Consider the following 20716-nt stretch of genomic DNA (forward strand, 5'->3'; position numbering starts at 1 on the left):
AAGAAAGAAAGAAAGAAGATTGAGAGATAGATTGAGAGATAGATAGAGAGACACAGACAGATAGATAGAAAGAGAGACAGACAGATAGAAAGAGAGACAGACAGATAGATAGAAAGAGAGACACAGACAGATATAGAAAGAGAGACAGACAGATAGATAGAAAGAGAGACAGACAGATAGAAAGAGAGACAGACAGATAGATAGAAAGAGAGACAGGCAGATAGATGTATAGGTAGACAGAGAGAGAGAAAGAGAGAGACAGTGACAGACAGACAGATATAGATAATGAATAGATAGACTGACAATATGGATGGATAGGTAAATTAGCAGACTCCACTGGCACTTGGCAAACGGTTTTATTCTAATTTTTTTAAAATGTATATTTTATTTGTGGAGTATCACAAACCAACAGTGACAAATAACGGATCAATGTGTTGCCGTTGTTTTTTTTTCAAACAAAATCCTTATTTCTTACTGAACAAACCACCCCATCAAGGAGGATGAGCTTCCGGTTGGAAATTCCTAAGGTCCTTTAAAAAAGCAAAAAAGGCCCCGTAAAATAGCAGAACTTTCTCTAAGATGCTCTCTCTCTCTCTCTCTCCTCCTGATCTGCCCGATTTAACACCTAGGTTTCGTCTGACTTCAGAGCAGCCTCTCTCGCCTGGCACCCACGGCTTGGCAGAAGTGTCGTGAGGGATTTTGTGAATGGGGCAAATTCTCAGCCCGTCTGGAAAAAAAAAACTATCGCCGCTTGTCCCCCCTGCAAAATCTACTGAAGAATAAATTCAGCTGTCTAAAAAAAATAACCAGGGAGTCAAATAACAGAATAACAAATTGGGGAGGGACCTTGGAGGTCTTCTAGTCCAACACACACACACACACCCCTGCTCAGGCAGGAAAAAAAATATACCACTTCAGACAAACAGTTATCCAATCTCTTCGTAAAAAACCTCCAGTGACGGAGCCCCCACAAACTCTGAATCGATTGTTCTCCCTATCAGGAAATTCCTTCTTAGTTCCAGGTTGTTGCTTCTCCTCTCCTTGATTGGTTTCCATCCAATATTTCTTGTCCGGTTTTCAGGTGCTTTGGTGCGTAGCTTGACTGCCTCTTCTTTGGGGCAGCCCCTCAAATATTAGAAGACTGCTATCACGTCACCTCTATTTACTACACCATTCTGGATAAGTTGGCTTGTCTGATCCAGACAATGGACAATTAACAGAAATTGTGGGTGCTCCGTCACTGGAGGCTTTTAAGAATAAATTGGACACCCCTTTCAGTGGAATGATATAGGGCAGGGGTGTCCAACCTTGGCAACTTTAAGTTGGCTGAGGAATTCTGGGAGTTGAAGTCCACAAGTCTTAAAGTTGCCAAGGTTGGACACCCCTGATATAGGGTCTTCTGCTTGAGCGTAGGGTTGGACTATGTTATGATGCGCCAGCAGGAGGTGTGGACGGCTGAGGTCTCAGAGAGTGAGGACTCGGATGAGGGGCCTGCGTGGGATGCAGGGATGGGGCCAGGACCCTCAGGGAGTGGAGTGCTGCCTTCGCAGATGGTGGAGGCTGGCAGCAATGAGGAAGAGGCCCCCGAGGAGCCTATGCCCAGGGCGCATGCACACGCAGGGCTGCTCGAAGGAAAGAGCAGCAGCGACTCGGGAGTAAGGCTGCCAAGGTAATGTCCCCTCCCTTAAGAGATAAAAGCCAGCTGAGAAACCGTAGTTCTTTGCAGGAAGCAAAGAAGTTTTGGCACTCAAGTCTGGTGGACATTTGGGCTTCTCTTAGTTTGTGTTTGGAGACTCTTTGTGTTTGGAATATTTATTTTTATTTATTTGATTTGTCAGTCGCTTACAAGGTAATAGGTATAAGTATAAACACGAGTAAGAATACAGGAAATAGGAATAATTGGGGACAAGAGGACAGGGACGGGAGGCACGATGGTGCCCTTATGCACCCCCCTTACAGACCTCTTAGGAATGGGTATTCTCTCCCTTCCTTTCTCTCCTCCCTCCATTCTTTTCTCTCCTTCCTTCCTTCCTTCCTTCCTTCCTTCCTTCCTTCCTTCCTTCCTTCCTTCCTTCTTTCCTACCTTATTTTATTTTTTATTTCATTTATTGGATTTGTCAATCGCTTACAAGATAATAGGTATAAGAATAAACATGAGTAAGAATACAGGAAATAGGTACGAATAAATGGGGACAATAGAACAGGGACAGGAGGCATGATGGTGCACTTATGCACCCCCCTTACAGACCTCTTAGGAATGGGGTGAGGTCAATAGTGGCTAGTTTGAGGTTAAAGGAGTGGGGGTTACAGACCTCTTAGGAATGGTTATTCTCTCCCTTCCTTTCTCTCCTCCTTCCATTCTTTTCTCTCCTTCCTTCCTTCCTTCCTTCCCCTTCCCTGTTCTCCTTCCTTCCTCCATCCTTCCTTCTTTCCTTCCTTATTTTGTTTATTTATTTGATTTGATTTATTTAGTAGGCACGATGGTGCACTTTTGCACGCCCCTTATAGTTCTTGGCAACGTTATCTAGTGTTCTTGGCAGCCTTGCACAAGCTTGGCAAGGCTCAGTTCTTATCAGAGACCATTAGCTTTCGTAGCCTTTTAACCGTGAATGAACGCAACTCAACAGAGAGGCATTAAAAGGTTTTGCTTTTATCTCTTGTTTGGTGTTTGTTTCCTTGGAACCAGGTTTGGGTCAGAACAGACTAGAAGACCCCCCAAGGTCCCACCCTGTTAAAATGTTCTTCTCTTGGGAAACAACTCAAACCGTTTTTGCTGTTCTTTTTGGAAGCTCCTGAGAGTTAAATCTCTTGCAGAAATTGGATAACCATTTATGTATGGAGCTCAAATTACGGCTCCATCTTCCTTCCTCTGTTCGTCTGGGCACCCTTTTTTGAAGGTGAAAGGGAGGAGGAGGCCGAGGCAGGGGCTTTTAAAAGCCCCTTGCCAGGCAGCCTTTTCCAACCGACCGTGGCCTAAATTATTCATGCCATCGAGCAAGAACGATCCAAAAAATCAATTTAATGTCACTTTTCCTAGATAGCCTTGCAGGCCTCTTCAATAATTTACAGGCGCTCACTCTCCTTCCTCCTTCTTTTCCCCTCCCAAAAACAAAATAAAAATAAAAATAAATTAATAATAATTACAGCAGAAAAATACCACCCGCCTTGACCCGAGATTTTTAATTTCGATTTTTGTTTCTGTGGCAGAGATGGAAAAAATAAAAATCCATAAATCTGGGAACGCTAGTCATTTTCATACCCAGGATGTGCTTCTGATGTGTTTCTGAGGATTGGAAAATGAGAATGGACAATGGGTTTTTCTTTGTTTTTTAGAACAGCTAGTCCTCCATTTACAACAGTTCCTTTAGTGACCGTTCGTAGTTTTCAACAGCAATGAAAAAAAAGTGGCTTGTGGCCGTTTTTCAGATGCTTGGCAGCAAGTGACTCATATTTATGACGGTTGCAGTGTATTGATTCCCTTTTTTGCAACCTTCTGACTAGCAAAGTCAATGGGAAAGCCAAGTTCACTTAACAACTGTGTGACTCACTTAACAACTACAACGAATAACTTAACAGCTGTGGCAAACAAGGTCGTAAAATGGGGCAAAACTCAACTGTCTCACTTAGCAACGGAACCTTTGGGCTCATCTGTGGTTGTAAAACCAGGCCCCCTGATTTAGATTCTCCGAATAGAATAGAATATAGAATGGAATGGAATCTCTCTCTATAAAAGCGAAATACCCCTCAGGCATCATCACAAAATCTCCAGAACCGTAAAGCCTACAAACTTGAAATTTGGCCCGTAGGTTCTTCTCGACTTCTAGGGGCTCACTAAGAAAGGATTTCTTGAAATGACCATCAGAGCATTAGTATTTCCTATATTATTATTATTATTATTATTATTATTATTATTATTATTATTATTATTATTATTATTAACACGCGCTGATGCTAAGGAGTTCTACTCCCCCTCCCCACCTGAGAAGAAATCTGTTCCCAATGCAAAACACAAGCAGAGGAGAGGAGTTTCTGTTTCAGTTTCACAGCACCAAACAGCTTTAGTACAGAACAGCTGAGCTAAGCCACGCCCAGGCTCCTTGCTGTCTCCTTGCTCACACAGCAAATACTGTTTCACTTTCCAAACGGCCCTCAACTCTCTCACACACTGATAGGACACTAGCCAGATGAATAGCGATGGATGCTGGTAGGCAGAGGCACAATTTCTTTTTCCTTATTTTCCTCCCCAAAAACTAAGCCCCACCACATAGTTTCGTAGCAAAGCAAGGGTATCGAGCTAGTATAGAATATAGAGCAGAATATAGCGTAGAATATAGAGTGGAATGGAATATAGAAAATAGAATAGAATGGAATAGGAGAGAAGAGAAGAGAGGAGAGAACAGGAGAGAATAGGAGAGAATAGGAGAGAATAGGAGAGAATAGAGCAGGAGAGCATGGAATGGAATGGAATGGAATAGAATAGAATAGAATAGAATAGAATAGAATAGAATAGAATAGAATAGAACAGGAGAGAATAGGAGAGAATAGAATATGGAATAGAATAGAATAGAATAGAATAGAATAGAATAGAATAGAATAGAATAGAATAGAATAGAATAGAATAGAAGGAGAGGAATATACTGTAGAATGGAATGGAATAGAATAGAATAAGAATTGAATAGAATAAGAATAGAATAAAATAGAATCAGGAATAGAAAATAGAAATAGAATAGAATGCAGAATAGAATAGAGTAGAATAATAAAATAGAATAGAATAGGAGAGAAGAGAAGAGAATATAAAAGGAATAGAATAGAAATAGAATAGAAATAGAATAGAATAGAGAATAGAATAGAATAGAATAGAATAGAATAGAATAGAAAACAGGGTTTGAGGAGAGGCGGGAAACCCCACATCCCATTTCAGACTTTCCGGATTTTTTAAAAAAATCTGGATGCTTCTTCGTGGTCTCTATTACATGCTTGTCTCGTCTCCCATCTCTGGCTGAGTGTTAGATTTTTGTCGAAGATCTCTCTTTCATTTTCCCCGGCACCACCGTAAGAGATCCCCGCAGGGCATTCTTAACCCTGGTCCCCAGCCGGCTGCTAAGTCAGCCTCCGCTTAGCGTTTAAGCTTTAGTCTTCCATGAATAAATCATTTGGAGCCTCTGAAGTCCCCGGCCTTTCGTTTAGGTTCAAAAGCAGGCCCGTTTCCACACACACACACACACACACACACACACACACACACACACACGGTTGCAATCTCTTCCGATTGATCTTAGGAGAGAGCCGCCCCTTCTCTCCTCCCTCTTGTGACCGGCCGTAAAGAGAAGGTTATTCCACCTTCCCCTGGTGAAGGTTTCTAGGAGAATTAGCCTCCCGGTTTCCTTTCAATCTGAATTTGGTTTATTATCATCTCCTCTTCCCCTCCTCAGCTTTTAAGTGTTTGTAGGGCTTTATTGCGCTAAAACAAAAAAAACTAAGAGAAAACATCCATTAAAAAATAATAATAATAATAATTTGGAAGTCTCGGGATTTATCCATGAGACGGTATCTCTGATAGTTCTGCAGCTTTGTATCAGTGGTCCTTGACTTGCAACCATTCCATTCAGTGTGTGATGACCCAAAGGGGCGTGGCACAAAAGCCACAAAGTCACAAAAATAGGTAAAGTTCCTTTAATACCTCCAACTTGGCCCCCAATGTCCACTTATCATGGGCTGGAGAAGCAAGAATAGAATAGAATAGAATAGAATAGAATATTGGAATGGAATGGAATGGAATGGAATGGAATACAATATAGAATAGAATAGGAAAGGAAAGGAAAGAATAGAATATAGAATAACAGAGTTGGAAGGGATCTTGGAGGTCTTCTAGTCCAACCCCTGCTCAAGCTGGAGACCCCATACCATTCCAGATAGATGGCTGTCCAGTCTTTTCTTAAAAACCTCTTATTCTGCCTTCCTTCCTTCCTTCCTCCCTCCCTCCCTGTATTCCTTCCTTCCTTCCTCTCTCCCTCCCTCCTTCCTTCCTTTCCTCCCTGTATTCCTTCCTTCCTTTCTCTTTCCCTCCTCCTTCCTTCCTTCCCTCCCTGTATTCCTTCCTTCCTTCTCTCTCTCCCTCCCTCCTTCCTTCCTCCTGTATTCCTTCCTTCCTTCCTTCCTTCCTTCCTTCCTTCCTTCCTTCCTGAATAACAGAGTTGGAAGGGACCTTGGAGGTCTTCTAGTCCAACCCCCTCCTTCAGCAGGAAACCCTGCACCGCTTCAGACCAATGGCTGTCCAATCTCTCAATGTTCACTGCCTTGAGTTATTTGTAAAAAAAATAATAATAATGCAGGCAGGAGGTAAACATCCAAAACAAATAATAGATGAATTTGGACTAAGGTGTTAAGGTGACTTTGTGAGGTAAACGGAGAAAGTATGAAAGCAACGTGAAAAACAAATACTTCCTTATAAAACACAGGCTTCAAATTGCTGTTAAAATAGGAAGAAAGCAATAGGGTTTTGGCTGCAGTTGTGACCTGCCTTTTTTCTTTCTTTTTTCTTTTTGATAAACACGGTGGAGTCACTGACTCCTCTTCAAGCCGTTTCTTCATTTCCTGTCCGTGTGGCTTCAAGGAACCTGAACCACCACGAGTGATAAGTTTTGTTTCAGATTTAGGAAGTGGTTTTGGTAGCTGATGTCTCTTCGCTCCTCTTCGCTGTGATGAGGAGCGGTCCAGAAACAGGTGCAGTGTCAAAACGAAAAAGGGGGCAGTTGGATAATTTTTAAGTAAGGCGATGAATTTGTGGGGCTCCAGCTTGACTCAGACTTTTGTCCTTCCGAGGTCTGTGAAATGAGGACCCAGATTGTTGGGGGGACAAGAGGCTGATTCTGTCAACTGCTTAGAGAGGGCTGGATAAGCACAATGAAGTAGGATGTAAGTCTGCTATTGCTTGGAAAAAGGAAGGAAGGAAGGAAAGATGGAAGGAAGGAAGGAAGGAAGGAAGGAAGGAAGGAAGGAAGGAAGGAAGGAAGGAAGGAAGGAAGGAAAGATGGAAGCAAGGAAGGAAGGAAGGAAGGAAGGAAGGAAGGAAGGAAGAAGGAAGGAAGGAAGGATGGAAGGAAGGAAAGATGGAAGCAAGGAAGGAAAGATGGAAGGAAGGAAGGATGGAAGGAAGGAAAGATGGAAGGAAGGAAAGATGGAAGGAAAGATGGAAGGAAAGATGGAAGGGAGGAAGCAAGGAAAGATGGAAGGAAGGAAGGAAGGAAGGAAGGAAGGAAGGAAGGAAGGAAGGAAGGAAGGAGGGTCAAATTATTCTCCAAAGCCCCTGAAGGCAGGACAAGAAGCAACGGATGGAAACTAAACCAAGGAGAGAAGCAACCTGGGATTAAGGAGAAATTTCCTGACAGTGAGGACAATTAACCAGTGGAACTACTTGCCACCAGAAGTTGTGGATGCTCCATCACTGGAGGTTTATAGGAAGAGAATAGACAGCCATAGGGTCTCCTGCCTGAGCAGGGGATTGGACTAGAAGACCTCCAAGGTCCCTTCCAACTCTGTTATTCTGTTAAATTCACATGCTGGTTTGCTATTAAAAGAGGCTTCCTCTCTCTCTCTCTCTTTATCTCGCTTGCAATTGTAAAACCTGATCCGGCTGCCTGCTCGATGTGTGCTAGATGTCAGCTTAAGGGTTTCCCTACTGACACGACCCAGAGGTGCTTTGATGAGCACTTGGTTCCAAACCTACCCACTTTGATTTCAAGCAAACTTTGATTTCAAGCAAGCAAAGTTGGAGAACTGGTTTGAGTTCCGTTTTGGTTTTTCCCCCCGTTGCTCAAAATACCCTCACGGCAGGCCTCTCATTTTTCACCTTGGCCACCTTGTCTTTAAGAGCCTTTCAATCATTGTCATTGCAGTACTTGACAAAAGTGGCAGTCCAGGAAACGGAGGCTGGAAACACCGAATTAAACGTGGCTCCAACCTTCTATTAACTATATTTAAACAGAATTTAAACTCTTTTGAGTTCCTGTTGTTGGCTTAATGAAGATGGACTTCCAGTTCGATACTCTCTTTAATTTGATCTCACTCCTCGGATTTTGCACGGACTCCATGAAATACAGGGTTGTCCTCAACATATAACCGTTCGTTTAGGGACCGGTCGAAGTTATAACAGCACTGGAAAAAAATGTGACTTACGGCCATTTTTCACACTTAACAACCGTTGCAGCCCTCCCGTGCTCACGGGATCCAAATTCAGACGCTCAGCAAGTGACTCATGTTTATGACGGTCGCAGCATGCTGGGGGGTCACATGATCCCCTTTTGCGACTTTCTCCAGTGGTGGGATTCTACTGGTTTGGCCCGGTTTGAGCGAACTTGTAGTAAAAAAAAATGCTACCACTCGGCCGAACCAGTACCGGCGATGAGCAGTAGAGAACAAACCGGTTGTTTCTGCCGCTGTTCTGATCCAAACCCTTTTTCCAGTAAGACAAACAATAACCAAAGGGAACAGAAACCTTTTAATGAGTCTTACGAATCCCTGGTTAAAAGTCTGTTGCAAACTAATTAACTTTGATAAGCACAAACCTCGCCAAAACTGTGCGAGCTGCCAAGAATCACAGATAAGAAATATTTCACAACACAAGAGTCTTCAAATACCAACTTAAGCTACTGTAATGTCCACGAGGCTGAGTTTCAAAACGTCTTTGCTTCCTTCAAAGAACGTCCGATTCACAGATGGCTTTTATCTTCTTGAAGGAGGGGCCATAACCTTGCAGCCTTACTCCCGAGTTGCCCGTGCTGCTGCAACTGCTCTTTCCTACGAGCAACCCTCCGCGCACGCGCACTTGGCACAGGCTCCTCGGGAACCTCCTCATCGCTGCTGCCAGCCCCCACAATCTCTGAAGGCAGCACTCCACTCCCTAATGGGTCCTGGCCCCTCATCTGAGTCCTCGCTCTCCTCAGCCGTCCGCACCTGCTGCCGGCTAACCACAACAGCCGCTCTGCTGTTGGGCCCACCCGCTCACCCAGGCTCCCATACGTACCTTTATCTTCTGCTTTTAAAGTGCAGCTGCTTTGCGCGGCAGTTGCTAAAGCGACCGGGAGAGTGCAGGCTTGCAGGAGATAAGTTGGAATGCCTCTGTGCCTGTGCAAAATGTGTGTTTGCCGTGCATGGGCAAAGTGTGTGCACACGCGCAGAGCACGCCCACCAAGCCACGCCCACCGAACTGGTGATAAAACTTTGAATCCTACTACTGAGCTACCGGTTCAACCGAAATGGTATTTCTTTTTTTCTCTCCTCCCGACGATCAGCTGTTCCGATGATCAGCTGTTAAGACGATCAGCTGTTCTGACGATCAGCTGTGCCGGAATCCCCTCCCAAAAAATGGAGCGCCCGGGGGGGGGGGGTATGCTGCCAAAAAAGTAGAAGCCACGCCCACCCAGTCACATGGCCACGCCCACCTAGCCACACCCACAGAACCTGTAGTAAAAACCTATGCATCCCACCCCTGGACTTTCTGACAAGCAAGATTCGCTTAATAACCCTGTGACTAACTTAAGAACTGCAGTGATTCACTTAACAACGGCGGCAGGGTTGTAAAACGGGGCAAACTTCACTGAACCACTGACTCAGCAAGAGGCCTTTTCGGGCTCAACTGTGGTCGTAAGTCGAGGACCACCTGTAATCATACTCACTGTCGGTTGACTTACCTTGATGGGCTTACTTTGTTCCCTCGAGCAAGATTCCAACACCTGGGTACAATGGTTAGATTTGGGAGATTCCATTCTATCCCATACATGGATCTGTGGAGGTGAAGAGGTAAAAGATCTGACTCATATATATTACTAGCTCGATATCCATGTGCTTCGCTACGAAACTATGTGGTGGTCGAGCTTAGTTTTTGGGGAGGGAAAAAAAAGGGGGAATGAAATTCTGCCTCTGCTTACCAGCATCCATCGGTATTCACCTGGCTAGCTTCTTGTCAGTGTGTGAGAGAGAGTTGAGGGCAGTTTAGAAACTGAAATGGTATTTGTTGGGTGAGCAAGAAGGAGACAGTAAGGAGCCTGGGCGTGGCTTAGCTCAACTGTTCTGTACTAAAGCTGCTTGGTGCTCTGAAACTGAAACTGAAACTCCTCTGCTTGTGTTTTGCATTTGGAAGAGATTTCTTTCCAGGTGGGGAGGGAGAGTAGAACTCCTTAGCATCAGAGCGTGTTAATAATAATAATAATAATAATAATAATAATAATAATAATAATAATAATAATAAAGGAAATACTAATGCTCTGGTGGTCATTTGGAAAAATCCTTTCTTAGTGAGCTCCTAGAAGCCAAGAGGAACATACGTGCCAAATTTCAAGTTTGTAGGCTTTACGGTTCTGGAGATTTTGTGATGATGCATGAGGGGTCTTTCGCTTTTATATATAGATAGATAGATCCAATTGCTGCTTATATCAGGGAGCGAGAGATAAGTACCTTGATCCCCCTATTAAACATAGGGCCCAGTGAGAGGCCCCTATTAAAACCACATATACCTCATATGTGGTCAGAATCTGAAAACGACATTCAATGAAGCACAATTTCTGACTCAAATGGCCCAACTGAGATTGGAATGTGTGGACTTAATTGGGGTAGATTGCAGGGGTGATACAGAAATAGAATTTTATGTCATTTTATCCTGTTTTACATATTTATGTATTCAATTATTGTATTTTATCCTATCACTATTCTATTTTACCATACTGTCCTTTGAAATGGTTTGTTTGGTCATATATGTTTGAACCTGTATGTTGATATGGCCTATAGAGTCTAATCAATCAATTAATATAATAGCTTTATATTATATAATACATTAGCTTTCCTTGTTTACAAATAAATTTCCCCTTTTTATTCCCTTTTTTCCCCCCGTGCAGGCTCTTGATGGCAATGTATATGACCACCTTAAGGATTATTTAATGGTATTCAGCAGGACTGAATTAGAAATATGCCAATCTGTACAAAGCACATTCCAATTTCTTTTGGAAACTGCAAGCCGGGTAAGTTTTGCAAATCCAAAAATCTTATTATTATTTTTCTGATCTTAAAGGCTGTTCAGAAATGGGGGGAAAAGCAGGTGTGAAGTTCAGGGAAGCAGGCAAATGCCACCAGTTCAGTGTTGGCCATAAACACCTGCATGTGGTGAGGTCAGGAAGCAAACTATTTGGGGAGTCCTCAACGTACGGCCGTTCATTGAGGAACTATTCAAAGTTATGACGGTGCTGATAAACGGGACTAGTGACTCATGCAGCAGCCCCCTTTGCCCCCCCCCCCCCAGTCACATGATCAGGGTTCAGCGACCCTTTGAAGTTACAAAGGCACTGAAAAAAGGCGATTCACAACCAGTCCTCGTGCTTACGACCGTCGGAACATTCCGTACGGTCACGGGATCAAAAAAAGTCAGGCCTTTGGCGCAACCAGCGTGTACTTTATGACGGTTGCAACATCCTGGGAGGGCCTACGAATCACCATTTGGGACCTTCAGGCAAGCTAAGTCAGTTGGGGGGGCAGCCAGATTCGCTTAACGACTGCCTGATTCACTTAACGACTGCCTGGTTCACTTAACGACTGCCTGGTTCACTTAACAACTGCAATAATTTTTCTCAACAACTACGCCCCCCCCCAAAAAAGTCATTAAATGGGGCGGAATTCACTTGGCCTTGCTTAGCGGGGGAAATTTGGGACTCGGTTGCGGTCGTAAGTTGAGGACCACCCATAGCGGCGACAGATAACCCCATTTTCTTTGGTGTTTGTTTTTTGTGACCCTGGAAAACTGCTCTTCACAAATCTTTTTCTTGTTGCTTCCTTTTCTGCTCCAGAACGTAGCTAGCATGTCACTAATTGGGACCCACCAGGTAAAATGTGAATTTACTCCATGTTGGGGATAATAATTTATAAATCTCCCAAATGTTCCTGTAGCCCAGAGGTCTCCAAACTTGGCCACTTGAAGACTTGTGGACTTCAACTCCCAGAATTCCCCAGCCAGCCGTTTCTTTTTCCTCTTAACCTCCTAAAGTGCAGAGAGATTGCAGAGGAAGGGATTACAAGAGAGTAAACTATGCTGGCTGGGGAGAATTCTGGGAGTTGAATGTCCACAAGTCTTAAAAGTGGCCAAGTTTGGAGAGCTCTTCTGGAGGATATTGATATCACCTACTTGCTATACAGCTAGTCCTTGACATAACAACAGTTCATTTAGTGACCATTCAAAGTTACAACGGCATTGAAAAAAAAGCGACTTTCAACCGTTTTTCACACTTTACGACCGTTGCAGCATCCCCCACGATCAAAATTCAATCGCTTGGCGACTGGGTTCATATTTAACTACGGTCACAGTGTCCCAGGGTCACGTAATCCACTTTTGCGACCTTCTGACAAAAGTTTTTAAAAACCCTGGAAGTTTTTAAGAAGAGATTGGATAACCGCTTGTTGTCAGGTTTCCAAGTGATGAAACCCGTTCAAAAAGAAATATACAAAGTCCCATCTTCCAAAACAGTGAAGTGATGTAGGGTTTTCTGCCTAAGCAAGGGGTTGGACTAGAAGACCTCCAAGGTCCCTTCCAACTCTGTTATTCTATTCCAGAGGTCTCCAAACTTGGCCACTTTAAGCCTTGTGGACTTCAACTCCCAGAATTCCCCAGCCAGCCGTGTCTGTTTCTTTGTTCTCTTACCCTCCTAAAGTGGAGAGAGATTGCAGAGGAAGGGATTACAAGAGAGCAAGTGATGCTGGCTGGGGAGAATTCTGGGAGTTGAAGTCCACAAGTCTTAAAGTGGCCAAGTTTGGAGTCCTCTGTTCTATTCTATTCTAAAGTCAACAGGGAAGCCAAATTCACTTAACAACCATATGACTAACTTAACTGCAGTGATTCGCTGAACAACCGTGGGAGGAAAGGTCGTAAAATGGGACAGAGCTCAGTTAACAACTGTCTCATTTTGCAAACAGAAATTTTGGTTTCAATTGCGACCGTAAGTCAAGGACTAACTGTATTCCTGTTTAACAGAGTGACGGACCAAAATTGATAACAGTCATTTGTGTGCATAAATGGAAACCAAATAGACTATATATCTAAGCTATAAAGATCATTTTAATGTTATTATCCCATAAATATTATGACTTGTTCTATTGCTTCTGTGTTTTGAATTGGACGTTGTTGCACTTGGAGCGTTATCTGTAAACTACTTTCAAGTCATTTCATTATTAAACAAAAAGGATAGCATCGGATTAGACCCGATTTTGGAAATCCAAATTAATTTGGAAAAAGAAGCTCTTTGGAAGGAGAGCAAGTAGATTTATTACTGCTACTGGATTCCCCAAATGTTAAACAATCCTCTTTTCTTCACCTTAAAAAATGATTTACTATTGAGATTGACAAGTTTGGAGGGTTAATCCAATGTTTCTGCCTCTTTTCAGATGTTTGGAGAACTGCACGGTGATAAAAAAAAAAAAACCTGCCTTAATTTGTGTGCGACAAGCTCTTTTATTTTCCTGTTATATTTCATTTTAACCTGAGGCTGAATGTTCTTTTCATTATAGTTATAAATATGAGTTCCATAGCAGCGTTTATTAGTCTGTTTTGAGAGAGACTAAAAACACGATACCGGCATTAAAAAAAAAAAACCCGTGCAAACCTATTTTAAAGAAGGCATCAGAATTATTTCCTGCAATTGAGCAGTTTGTCTGGATGGGAATTTTGTATAATAAAAATAAATAAATAAATAGGAATGTTTTCTGGATCGTCTTTTTATTTAAGGACAACGGATCTGTCCATTGTTATATGCCAGGGTTCCCCAAACTTGGCCACTTTAAGACTTGTGGACCCCCAGAATTCCCCAGCCAGCCATGTCTGTTTCTTTTTTTCTCTTAACCTCCTAGAGTGGAGAGAGATTGCAGAGGAAGGGATTACAAGAGAGCAAGCGATGCTGTCTGGGGAGAATTCTGGGAGTTGAAGTCCACAAGTCTTAAAGTGGCCAATTTTGGAGACCTCTGCCATAACCACACAACTGAATCCAGCGTCTTTTAAAAATGTGCAGTTGCAAACACTATCATGGCATTTTTGCCCACCTTTGTGGAAACCCCCTAATGCTGTGTTTCTCTGCGTACTGGAGAAATTAAAAAATCCAGAGAATCATTCATTTATGCATTTGTTTTTTCATTCATTTGTTTATTCCAAAGGTCTTCAAACTTGGCCACTTTAAGACTTGTGGACTTCAACTCCCAGAATTCCCCAGCCAGCCGTGTCTGTTTCTTTTTTCTCTTAACCTCCTAAAGTGGAGAGAGATTGCAGAGGAAGGGATTACAAGAGAGCAAGCGATGCTGGCTGGGGAGAATTCTGGGAGTTGAATGTCCACAAGTCTTAAAGTGGCCAAGTTTGGGAACTTCTGTTATATGCAGTGCAGTTGTAAAAATGGGTTGCTTTAATCATTTTAGCACAGCAGGTTAAGTCCTCGGTTTATGAACATTCCATTTAGTAACCATTCGAATTCGCAGCGGTGCTGGAAAAAATGGTGGCGGACAACCGATCCTCGCGCTGACGACCATTGCAGCATTCCCACGGTTAAAATCCAAGCACTCGGCCTGCATTTATGACGGTCGCAGCATCCATTTGTGACTTGTAAAGTCACTGGGGAAGGCAGATTCGCTTTAATGACCGCGTGATTATCTTAACGGACGTCTGCAAAAAAACGGCCATGAAATGGGAAATGTCTCCCATAACAAACACTCTGCTTAAACTACAGGAGTTGCAGTCCCAATGGCGGTCGCATGTGCACAGGAAGTCCCCCGACTTACGACCACAGTGGAGCCCCACATTTCTACTCCTCAGCGAGACAAAAGTGAATTTTGCCCCGTTTTACGACCTCTCCTGCCGCGGTTGTTAAGGGAATTATGGCAGTTGTTAAGCTAGTGACCTGGTCGTTAAATGAATCTGGCTTCCCCACTGACCCCGGGACCTTGCCACCCTCGTAAATACGATTCAGCTGCTGAGAGTCTGAACTTTGAATGCATGTTGGCGGGAATGCTGCGACAGTCGTAAGGGTGGAAAAACGGTCGTACGTTGCATTTTTCAGTGCCGTCGTAACATCGAACGGTCACTCAACGAACCGTTGTAAGTCGAGGACTCCCTGCATCGATCCTTTACGATTTCTGACACAGCCGTAAACCCAGGTGCTTTCTCTTCTCTTTTCAGGTAGTGCGAGATTACAATTTTCAGCTCTTCTTGCAGGAAAACCCCGTCTTCCACAAGCCCCAGTCCTTCCAGTTTCAGCCGTGCGACAGCGACACTGTAAGTGTGCTTTGAGCGGCCCCGCCGTGGCTTCCTTGTGCGCGTGGGTGTGTGCACGTGCTTTTCGGGGACTCCTCCCATTCTGCAAGGAGAACAACACCCAAAAACCCCAATGGATGGAGGCAGACTTTTGCATAAATTCCCGGGAAGCATTTACAAACCAGAAAGTCACCTGGTGCTTTTCAGCTCCTCTAAATCAGCAGCCAGCCTGGCCAGCACTGGGGATGGCAACTCAGGTCCAGAAATTTGAAATTTTGTCACCCCGGTTGGGAAAGATGCTATGCACGAAGGGCTGTGCTCCTAAGGCAGCGGTGGGCGGGTGGCTCAGGAATTCTGGGAGTTGAAGTCCACAAGTGATGAAAGGGCCACCTTTCCCCTTGCTGGCTCAGGAATTCTGGGAGTTGAAGTCCACAAGTGATAAAGGGCCACCTTTTCCCATGCTGGCTCAGGAATTCTGGGAGTTGAAGTCCACAAGTGATGAAAGGGCCACCTTTCCCCTTCCTGGCTCAGGGATTCTGGGAGTTGAAGTCCACAAGTGATGAAAGGGCCACCTTTCCCCATGCTGGCTCAGGAATTCTGGGAGTTGAAGTCCACAAGTGATAAAGGGCCACCTTTCCCCTTGCTGGCTCAGGAATTCTGGGAGTTGAAGTCCACAAGTGATGAAAGGGCCACCTTTCCCCTTGCTGGCTCAGGAATTCTGGGAGTTGAAGTCCACAAGTGATAAAGGGCCACCTTTCCCCTTGCTGGCTCAGGAATTCTGGGAGTTGAAGTCCACAAGTGATAAAGGGCCACCTTTCCCCATGCTGGCTCAGGAATTCTGGGAGTTGAAGTCCACAAGTGATGAAAGGGCCACCTTTCCCCTTCCTGGCTCAGGGATTCTGGGAGTTGAAGTCCACAAGTGATGAAGGGCCACCTTTCCCCATGCTGGCTCAGGAATTCTGGGAGTTGAAGTCCACAAGTATAAAGGGTACAAGGCCACCTTCCCTTGCTGGCTCAGGAATTCTGGGAGTTGAAGTCCAAAGTGATGAAAGGGCCACCTTTCCCCTTGCTGGCTCAGGAATTCTGGGAGTTGAAGTCCACAAGTGATAAAATGGCCGTACCGTGTTTCCCTGAAAATAACACCCATCGTGAAAATAAGCCCTGGCTTGATTTTTTTTACACATGGATCCAATATAAGCCCTACCCCCTCAAAATAAGCCCTACTTAAGACCCCTCCCACTCCGGGGTGCATGGTTTGGGGCGGAGTGCACAGATAAACATCAAGATAGGGTAGGGATGGGGTTGAGCTTCCCTACTGTACTTACCTCCGGACAGTTGCAGCCAGGCCTTGCGCACGTTAATCCAGAGCTCGTTTCTCAGCTGCAGAGGCCTTTCCTGAAGGCCTCTGACAGAGAAACGGAGGCCTGGGGCGATCCGCGCAAGCGGCTGCAGAAGAAGCGGGCCAGCAGCGGGGTCCTGCTGGGCAGGGCTCTCAGTGCTGCCACCGGAAGGTGAGTCAGTGGAAGACTTCCCCTGAAAATAAGACCTGGTGCCTTTTTTGGCGGCAAATATATATATATATAAGACCGGGTCTTATTTTCAGGGAAACACAGTAGTTCTCCATGATGGCTGAGGAATTCTGGGAGTTGAAGTCCTACCCCTCTTAAAGTTGTCAAAGTTGAGAAACACTCCCCAAAGAAATAGGGTGTGTTACTACCGTGTTTCCCCGAAAATAAGACCTAACTGGAAAATAAACCCTAGCATGATTGTTCACGACGCTGGTAATATAAGCCCTACCCTAAAAAATAAGCCCCAGTTAAGATTGTCAGCCAAACGGATGCATTTAATGCCGTATTTCCCCCAAAAGAAGACCTAACAGGAAAATAAGCCCTAATGTGTCTTTTGGAGCAAAAATTAATATAAGACCCGGTCTTATTTTCGGGGAAACATGGTATACTTTCCCTTTAACCCCTCCGCCTGTTTGCAGAAATCAAAATTAACATCTCCCTCTTTAAGTGGGCCTGTTGATCTGATACGGGGATCCTTTTAGTTCTTTTTCTCTGGTTCATATTTTAGCTGGTTAGCCTTCTTGTGGCGCCCTATGGGGACAGAAAGGAAACCGATTTTGCTTAATTCAGCTTAATAGCCGATAATATTCTTTCCTATCAAAGCAGCCGTTCTCTTTATTTACTTGTTAAATTTTTATGCTACCCCTCTCACCGATCAAATGATTCTAGGCAGCTTAAAAAGATACCCACAAAAAGAATTAACATTTTTAAAAAACTAAAACCAAGGATGATGATCTCCTTAGCCCGTCGAATTAATCTGATTATTCAGGGGACAATTTCGTACGTGTGTATGTGTGTGAATTTCCAGCCTGTCACTTTGTTCCACATTCTAGACCTTCAGGAATTGTTTATGTTGAGCACAATTTACGAGCAAAGATGGGCTAAAAAGTAATTAGCCGTAAAAAAGTGATTATCTGCTTTGTTTCAAAGAATTAACTCCAATTTATATTTAAAAGATTTACGCCTTGAAATATTTGCTAGCTCATGCATCTCCAAGTTCGATCGGTGTCCCTAGATGGCTAAAAAATAATAATGATTTTTTTTTCCTGGGTTTTGTTTTATTTTTCTCATTTATTTTTTTATTTCTAAGAGACAAGGGAGCACTGATTTAAAAGCAAGAATAATGCTGGAAGCCGCCCAGAGTCGTGTTGTTACGAGATGGGTGGCAAATAAATTCAATAAATAAATAAAATAAAATCAGTTTTCAAGCTTTTGCAAAACTATCCTTGGGCCAAAGAGAAAATGGGTGAGCGGGTGGGCCTTGATTCGGTGCTGTGTTTAAGAGAAGTCAGATAAAACCACGGGCGGCCTCCGTACAAACTCCAAAGATGGGCCCTTAAAATTCAGATACAGGTAGTCCTTGACTTACAACATTTCATTTAGTGGCTGTTCAAAGTTACAACGGCCCTGGAAAAAAAGGGGATTTATGACCGTTGTTTGTTTGATGGTTGCATCCCCATGGTTAGCTGATCACAATTTGGACACTTGGCCACTGGTTCATATTTATGACAGTTACAAGGTCCCAGGGTTGCATAATCCCGCTGTCGGGATTCCGGCACTTACCCCCCAATTAAATCATGAATCTCGAGCCAAACTTCTGAAACTTCCAAAGGATTTATTGGGGGTTAACATGTCGGCATTGCCTGGGAGTAGCCGACTCTGAGGCACATTATTCATTGTCACCCTTGACCCTGGTTTTCCCCCCACCCCTCTGGGTGTATCGTAATACATATTCTCCAATGGGACACATCCATAGCCCAGAGTCCTTAATCATGCTCTCCAGTTAGAATTGTGCGCGGCAGAAACTTCAGTCACCTACTTACTATCTTTGAAAAACTATTCATGGAATGCACTTTTGGTTTCCAAGCTGCCAAACTGCCCTTCCAAACCCCTTTCCCCCCCTCCCTTGCCTAAAATGGGGCAAAACTCACTTGACAAATGTCTCACTTAAGAACAGAAACTCTGCGCTCAATTGCGGTCGTAAGTCGAGCCCATTCAAAGCCACGACTGAACTGCTTGGGGCTTTTAAATTCTCGTTAAGAAATCTGCCTGCAAAGGCCTTACTTAGTTGGTACGTTCACCTACTCCTGCCAGACTCCAAATCTTCCTCCCACACTTAATTTGCAAGCCAACCAACATAAGAATCAGGATTCCGGCAGTTATCCCCCCCTTTAAATCCTGAGTCTCGAGCCAAACTTCCAAAACTTCCAAAGGATTTATTGGGAATTAACATGTCCGGCACTGCCTGGGTGGAGCCGACTCTGAGACACATCATTCATGGTCACCCTTGACCCTGCTTTTCTTCCCACCCCCTGGGTGTATCATAATTCATATTCTCCAATGGGACACCTCCCTAGCCACAAATCCTCAATCATGCTCTCCAGTTAGAATTTTGTGTGGCAGAAACCTCAGTCACCTAGTTACTATCTTTGAAAAACTATGTATGGAATGCACTTTCAATTTCCAAGCAGCTGCACTGCTCCCCTCTCCCTTTCTGTTGTCAACTCTAAAAAGACCAGAGAAATATTTTATGAGTTGACACCCCTTTTGTGACCTCCTTTCAAATGGGGAGCCAGATTCACTTAATGACTGTGTTGCTAGCTGAACAACTGTGGTGATTTGTTTAACAACTGCGGCAAGAAAGGTTGTAAGATGAAGCAAATCTCACTTAACAAGCATCTCACTTAGCAACAGAAACGTTGGGCTCAATTATGGACATAAGTCGAAGACTATCTGTGATCCTCTACTTAAAATGGTTCGTTTAGTGAACAAAGTTACAACAGCACTGAGAAAAGGGACTTATGGCCGTTTCTTACCCTTACGACTGCTGCGGCATTCCCCAGGGTTGTGTGATCAAAATTTGGATCTTTAGCAACCAGTTCATACTTATGACGGTTGCAGCATCCCAGAGGTCACCCGATCCCCTTTTGCGACCTTCGGACGAACAGAATCAAGGCGGAAGCCAGCTTTTACTTAAACAACCGCGTTCACTAACTTAACGACTGCAGCCATTCACTTAAGGACGGTGCAAGGAAAGTCATAAAGTGGAGCAAGAGTCCCTTAACCACCGTCTCGCTTAGCAATGGAAATTTTTTGAGCCCAACGATGTCTGTAAGTCGAGGTCTACCTGTATTATACTTCCCTTCCGGAAGAGAAGGCCCTGTGGTTTATCTCAGGGGTCCCCAAACCACGCCCCACCTCATGGCTCACGCCCAGATCCTGGCCTGTTCAGAACCAGGCCCCATGAGTGGCAGACTGGCACCCAGGCACTGGCGCCCAGTTCAACTTGAGGAAGGCTTGTGCCCGCATGTCCGGGCGCACCAGCTCACCGCTTGTGTCGTCTGACTGGGGCTTCCCAAGATCACAAAGCCAACTCCTTGTCCTGAATAAAATCCCTCTTATTTAGCTTAAGGGGAATTCCTCTCCAGCAAAGTCCTGGCCAACAGTCTTTCAAGAGATTTCACAACTACAGACATTTATCAGGCTTGGAGAGTTGCCAGGCCAATATCTTCCAAACGCCATGCTGTAGCAGCAATTACTTGGCAAGGAGTCAGGAACAGACTGTCACTCTAATGAATTGAACTAATTGTCTCCTGCAAACTTCACTCCCCTTTCGCTCCTCTTTATCCCCTCTGGGAGGGGCCATTCCCCATCCACCTGTGGCTTTACTCCCGAATCGACCCTTGTTCTTTAGCTGTTCCCTTCCTCTGGCAGCTCTGTGCATGCGCACACTGGGAACAGGCTCCAGCTGTTCTTCTGCCCCACTGATCTCCAACGCTGAAGGCAGCTGATAACTGTCGGAGGGCTCTGGCCCCATCTCTGCCTCCGACACAGAGCCCTCGTCTGAGCCTTCCCCAGACTCCAGGGCTGGTCCATGTTC

General features: G+C 44.4%; 1 protein-coding gene and 1 long non-coding RNA gene across 4 annotated transcripts in view; one reads left to right on the forward strand and one right to left on the reverse strand.

Moving 5' to 3' along the window:
• LOC148130344 (uncharacterized) overlaps positions 1–20716 on the reverse strand; it is a 469114-nt gene that overhangs the window by 180121 nt on the left and 268277 nt on the right. The window lies entirely within an intron of this gene.
• Positions 1–20716, forward strand: part of FCHSD2 (FCH and double SH3 domains 2) — a 179300-nt gene that overhangs the window by 111812 nt on the left and 46772 nt on the right. For all 3 annotated transcript variants that reach the window (XM_087965948.1, XM_087965949.1, XM_087965950.1), the window contains 2 exons: positions 10890–11012; positions 15194–15289. In XM_087965948.1, the coding sequence (XP_087822074.1) occupies positions 10890–11012; positions 15194–15289 (219 nt within the window). The remainder of the gene's footprint in view (positions 1–10889; positions 11013–15193; positions 15290–20716) is intronic.

This window comes from Notechis scutatus, chromosome 5 (assembly GCF_049901735.1).
Source record: "Notechis scutatus isolate UNSWTSFEM ecotype Mainland chromosome 5, rNotScu1.2, whole genome shotgun sequence".
Lineage (NCBI taxonomy): Eukaryota > Metazoa > Chordata > Lepidosauria > Squamata > Elapidae > Notechis > Notechis scutatus.